This window comes from Macrobrachium rosenbergii, chromosome 23 (assembly GCF_040412425.1).
Source record: "Macrobrachium rosenbergii isolate ZJJX-2024 chromosome 23, ASM4041242v1, whole genome shotgun sequence".
Classification (NCBI taxonomy): domain Eukaryota; kingdom Metazoa; phylum Arthropoda; class Malacostraca; order Decapoda; family Palaemonidae; genus Macrobrachium; species Macrobrachium rosenbergii.
Genome location: NC_089763.1, coordinates 40,634,469 through 40,641,005, shown reverse-complemented (window position 1 = coordinate 40,641,005; position 6,537 = coordinate 40,634,469). Strand labels below are relative to the sequence as shown.

Sequence of the window (6,537 nt, the reverse complement as noted above, 5' to 3'; positions counted from 1 at the left end):
AGAAATTCTCTCTCCATTTGATATTCCATACATACAGCAGGTTCATGTGTGAAATTAATATTTTCTGCTTAATTCTGTCACTTCCTCGTTTCCGTTTAAGCAATATTACCCCACCCAGGCCACGATATGAGTAGCTATCAGCCAGTCTAGTGACAGCAAATCAGAAATGCTAATCCAATCAGATTTACCATGTTTGATTCCTATACTGACCCGCCATGAGATGAACACTGCAAAGTCTTGAGTTTTTAGAAGTTGAGCAACGTTGGGCCTGGTCAAATCATGGATGGGTGACCACCAAGGAAGCAAGATATTGTCAACTCATGGTCTGCTGAAAACCAGATGGATAACACCTTCCGGCTCAGCTGATCAGCGTAGACTGAGTTTCCACTGTTACCTTCGTAAAACAACACACACACACACACACACACACACACACACACACACACACACAAATAGTGCTGGGAGAATAAAAACACTTTTATCCATTTTTGTTTATTTCTTGATTGTAACTAAGAACTTCAACATCAACGGCAACAATTTTTAACATTCAGAAAGGCTATAAGTCTATATACAAAGGTCGTCATGTGAATTGGAAGTCTGTTAAATAAGCGAATGTCTGTCATCTTGTCTGTAAAATTGAGCTTTATTATTACGAGTATTAAGTGCCACAGCTCACATTAGAACGCTGTAAAGCTTATGATTAGCGAAATGCCCATAAATCTCTTTTGATTCAAGCTTTATGTACTTTATCACATTGACTGAAGTTAACGTACCTTCATGAGGCCGTAAGTTCGGCCTAACTATCTCTACGAACGTGTCTTTCTTCGAGGAGTATGAGAATCAGTACAGATTAATTTTCGAGAGAGAAAATGCAGTGATAAGAAACAAAAAAAAATCTTGGTAGGTCGATGGACACTTCATGAGAAGCATACACTCATAGCAAAAGCTTAAGTAGCAAAAAACAGAGCGTTTAAAAAAAAAAAATTTAGTACAAGGTGGTTTCTATTACAATCATGCCCTTCAAAAATTTCGAGAAATCAAAGAGGCGGAGAACTTTATGATTCTTAAAGGTCACCGACGTCTTATTTTCGAGAAACAACACATAAAAACAGGGAAAAATGAGAACCTTATTTGTACCCATTTCAATGGAGTCATACGGAGCAAAACAGCGAAAGGCAGACGGGTAAAATGGCAGAAGATATTTCCTTTTATTTCCTAAAGTTCTGCACTACACCAATAGATGGCTCTGCTCTAACCCATTTAACTATCAGCCTTGCGCGTATTTTGTATAAAAAAGGCACTGGGCCTTTTTCCGTTACATGACCCCGATATGTACCCGAAGGACTTCATCTAGATCGAAATGATTAATGGGAAAACTGAGCGCCCTCCAAATATGGCAGAGGGGCGAAACTGGTTTTTGATTCGTAGCAATGTATATTTCACACGGGTCTCGAATGCTACGGCTACAAATGATTTGTAGATCTAAGTTTAATATCACATCTAAGTGTAATTTTTGTAGACTCATATACAGCTTATCGCTTTTCACATTTGCTAGCATCGTAAGAGTAAAATCAAAGAAAAGAAAAAATGGTAAAAACATTAAATGCCCAGAATTTCAAAGAATCTGCAAGCACCTACGCTACAGACCCGCAATACACAATGCACGAGATGAAGTCACTTCGAGTACAGCCGTTCGTTTTCACCAGTTATTTTACTCAGGTTGTCAGTTTTGTCCTCTCAGACCACCTAACTAACGCTGGGGTTCGTTCAGTTTGGCGTAGCGTTCCCCGAAGCCCTTTTCGGTGTCGGGCACGAGGCGGAAGAAGTTCTTGTTCATCCAGTAGAGGTCAGGAGCGAAGTTGCAAGGGAGAGCCTCGCTCTCCCAGGCGCAGACCATTGCGTCCTGACTGAAAATGGTTTGGTCTGGGCAGATGAAGGAGAAGGTGTAGGTGATTGGGGAGGTGAAGTTCAAGGGGTACAGCTGCTGCAGGGGTAGGCAGACGTGGAAGATCTGGCACTCGTTGTCTACATCACCGTAGTAGCCGTAGTCCTATGTAAATAAAAATTAAAAAAATGGTTAATTGAAGTATATAATTAAAATCAATAAAGGAATAGTTTAAGTTTTTTTTATAGATAACAAGATGTAGACATCAGTAATCCTGCTTTCCATGTTTCCTCACCTACCAATTTTGGCACTTAATTCGTGGTTCTATTCTTTCCTGAGAATAATATATCTATCTATCTATCTATATATATACAGTATATATATATATATATATATATATATATATATATATATATATATATATATATATATATATATATATAATGGAATTTGAAAATTTAAGGAATACAGTAACCATGGTTCATTCTTTTGTGATGAGAGTTCAGTCCAGTGGCTTAATTATAACCTTGGAAATAGCGAACCTGATGATTAGCCATTTCGGTGGGATTAGGTGTGACTAACATAAACCTCAGGTTTTTTATTCCATTAAGTTAATGCACTTGCATCTTTCGCGCAGCCAAACGTATTATTGAGGATGAAAGTGCTCTTAACCAGAGACTGTGGTCTGGTAGTAAAGTATAAGACAAAACAAACGCAAGGTCTAGGAAAAGACGAAGCCACTGGAAGAAACAGGTGCCCAACGGGCAAGCACTTGAGCTAACACCCACATACACCAGCATAGCCTGAGACAGTACAACAATGACAAGGTCATGGAAAAGGCAAAAATACAACCAACGGCAGGTGCAGATTATGGGCAAAACCACATGACCCAACACCCACACGCACACTGGCGTCGCTTTCTGTACCGCCGAAAGGTCTTCGCCATTCGGCGAGAAGAGCGGAGTGTTTGTGTCGTTTACCAGCCGCAAGCAACATTGGAAGCTATTATAAGCTGGAGATGACTCGTCACATTTGACAACCACTATAAGGTCACGTTAGCCTAAGTGAGTTGAAATTCTAACAATTTGGCCTATTCAGGACCCAATAACTGGGTCCTAGGCCTATTCGAAAAGGGATTAAACCGTGTTAGCCTATTTCAGTAGATATTTTAAAACCCTGGCCTATTTTAGCAGTGCTTATTTTGAGTGAGATTCTTACGCATTAGACTGTTTGAGGTCATAATTATATGTTGGTCGGTTTGAGTTAAGATTACAATTAACCTAGTTAAGCCTACTCGCTGTGAGATTATGACAAATGCTAGCCTATTTGGGTTGACATAATGATTATGTTAGCTAATATCAGATTAGACTAGAAAATAATTATTATGATAATAAAGTAACTTTGTATCTCTTTCCTTCTGAGAGCATGCATGAGATTATTTAGTCATAATTTCACCAAACTAAAAAATGAGATTACGTCATTAACGGCCGACGAGTAGAAAGATATGATTCATCTTCAGTTCCATCAAGGAAGTGCGACAACTGTTATTTGAAATTTTTGAGCATTGGTTACCTGTCAAGTCATCTTTCCTTTACTGGAGAACTTCAAAAGAAATACACTAGGCTGAATAACCAGCCTCAAACAATGACGAAGAAAAAAATCAAAACAAAGCAAGCGATTAAACTTACTCTTCCGTCGCATTTGAAGTTGTCAACGATATTCGGCCTGATAAGAGTAGCGTTGTCGGGCAGCCTGCTGAGAAGGGCGGGAATTGCTGGGATGGTTTTGTACAGCTGGGATCCCAGAGGGGCGTTCCTCAACACGCTGCCGACCTGGGCGTCCAGCAGGAGTTCGCTCCCTTTGGGTCTGGCGTTATTCCATCTGTTGGCGTCGATTAATCTCGTCTGGGGAAGGGCGGTGGCGCAAGTCACGAAGACTTGGTGAGGGAAAAAATGAAAGTGAGATTGGTCTAATGTTATTTGTTTCGAATTAATTCAAAAGAAAGTGGGATAGGTCTAACATTATTTGTTTTGAATGAACTCAAAAGAAAGTGAGATGGGTCTAAAATGACTTGTTTCGAATGAACTTAAAAGAAAGCTGGATAAGTCTAACAATTGTTTCGAAGGAACTCAAAAGGAAGTCGGGTAGGTCTACGGTCTAGATAGCCCATGGATAGGAAGTGATGTTAGTTGTTTAGAATGAACTTAAAAAAAGAAAATGTGATAGGTCTAACATTTTTTATTTCAGATGAACTAAAATGGAAGTGAGATAGGTCTAACATTGTTTCGAATGAATTGTTTATAAGCTTTTTTGTTATCCTTGGAATAGCTGGGTTTTTTTGCCTTGTCCTGATCAATACTTTGAGTGAATTTGTAAGACAATAAGGAATAAAAGTCTTGAATCGTTGTTGATATGCACCTTCATTCAACATTCATGCATGGTGCTGCGAAACTCTGTCAAAACTGCATTTTCCACATTAGAGGCATCCTAATGCGATGACATTAAGCTTGATATGACATGGCGGCGAAAAAATTAAATATACAAAAAAAAATAAATAAATAAATAAAGAAAGTTCCCATATCCCAGATATTTCTCTTAATAGTAATAGATATGTACTATAGACAAAGACTTAAGAAACAAAAATTTCTCCACATTTTGAGCTTTTCCTCTTCTGTCATGAAGCATCATATTGCCTATGAATTTAAATCGTATACAACTGCTAAGAAACAAGCATATTGACAATACCTTTCTGTTACCTGATTCATTTCCTCTTAGAAATCCTAAAATTATAATGTTTATAAACTGGTTAGGTCAGAAATCCAAGGTTACTTAGGAACTCGTGCCTTTACCTGCTCATGTATATGAATAAGTGTTCTTGACGGTAAATCATTAATTATATCTATCCCCCATGATACAAATGTAGTCCTAGTATTAGAAGTCCTGACAGCAATTTATTCTCCAATAATCGTCTCTGAAGGCAGCCAAGTAGCAATGACTTCTTGTCTCAGATTGATAGTTAATTATTCGAGGATTAATGATAGTTAATTATTGTTAGTCTCTTCTTTAATGACTACTGCAGACAGATGCTCATTCTTCAGCAGATAATTCTCGTTTGGTATCATGTGCTGTGTCAATTATCTCTGAAGGCAATGAAATATGTACGGCATCTGTTGGCAATGCTGAATTCATTATCTCTGTGCAGTAAGAAATTATCTTATTCGTTGATTAATTATAGCATTTAGATTGACATTCATTAGTTACAGATACTTGAAACTTCAGATGACTTTCAACTTTATTATTGCCTTATATGTCTTGTCAATTGATTACTTATATTAATAATTTACTTGCATCTATACCTTTTCTGATGAAGTTAATTAATCATTTGGCTCTCTACGCTGTTAGTCTCTGTGTCTTATACAATATTATTTTATAGTTTGTTTGTTATTTGCTGAACATATTCTATCCAATTTGCCTGTCATTAGACCGATGTGATAGCTCCCTTTCCTCAGCTGCATACGTTCAGCTTGGCTTTTGTGAACCTGATCCAGATTTTAGTATATTGTTGTTTGTTTACTTAGTATTTTTAAGTTACCTAGTTAATTAAAATCTTCTTTTAATTACGGTAAGTCTCTCTGGTAACCTTTTAATTAAGTCTTTTCTTCACTCCAGAGACCCTGCCTAACCTCCAGGGAAATTTTCTCTCCATTTTGTTAACTTACTACCATTTTTTCTTACTTTTATTGTTTCACTCACCTGCGGCAATCAAGATGATCCCCTTCTGCATGGTTCCTGGAAAGGCTTCCTGGAAAGAAAGGAGAAAAAAAAATTACTGTCGACCTCATGGCTCCAGGAAATGGTTTCAGGAAAGAAGAGAGAGGGGAAAAAAAAGAAGAATCACGATTAGCATGTCTGTCAGGGGAGCAACGATTCCAAGAACTGCCCTCATGCACCACATAGACCAAGAGCGTCGGCTGCAACGTCGCCTGCAGGTTGGCTTGCTGGCATTCCTGTCATGACGTTGAACCCTTCGGCTTCTTCGTCTTCTTCTTCTGTCTTTTACAGGAGGGAGATGAACAGAGGCGATGAGATGAGGGAAATGGAGACCAAGCCAGAAAGAAAGAGAGCAACTGGCGGCGATTCCAGGAGACCGAATTCGTTAGAGATCGAGGAAGTACCAATGCACCGCCATGATGAAGGTGTTGAAGAAGCAGCGTTGACAGAGAAGGAAGAAGAAAAACAAAAAGAAACTAATCATCTGTGATAGGTGATGCAGTGACTTGAGGGAGATGATGAAGAATTCGGTGGAGAACGAAAAAAAAAAAAAACAGCTATCTGTGATAAATAATGCAATGGCTTTATGAAGATGGCGATGATGACTTTTTGAGAGCAAGAATATTCAAGCAGCCTTGATGAAGATGATGTTAAAGATGGGGGGAGGAGGAGGAGGAGGGTGAAAATGAGGGGGTAGGAAGATGAGGGGAAAGTGGGGGAGGAGGAGGAGGACGACGAAAGGGAAGGAGGAAAAGGAGAGGGAGGAAGTGGGTGAAAAATGGGGGGAGGAGGAGAAAGAGGGGAAAAATGAGAGGATCGAGAGATGGAGGAAGAGGAGGAGAAAGAGGAGGGGGAAGGAAGAGGGTGAAAATGGGGGAGGA

General features: G+C 39.0%; 1 protein-coding gene across 1 annotated transcript in view; it reads right to left on the bottom strand.

The window, feature by feature from the left end:
• Positions 1–476: 476 nt before the first annotated feature.
• LOC136851543 (uncharacterized) overlaps positions 477–6,537 on the bottom strand; it is an 18,251-nt gene continuing 12,190 nt past the window's right edge. The window contains exons 2-4 of the mRNA XM_067125795.1: positions 5,639–5,687; positions 3,574–3,821; positions 477–2,050 (exon numbers count right to left, since the gene is read on the bottom strand). Coding sequence (XP_066981896.1) covers positions 1,751–2,050; positions 3,574–3,821; positions 5,639–5,669 — 579 coding nt within the window. The 5' untranslated portion in view covers positions 5,670–5,687 and the 3' untranslated portion in view covers positions 477–1,750. The remainder of the gene's footprint in view (positions 2,051–3,573; positions 3,822–5,638; positions 5,688–6,537) is intronic.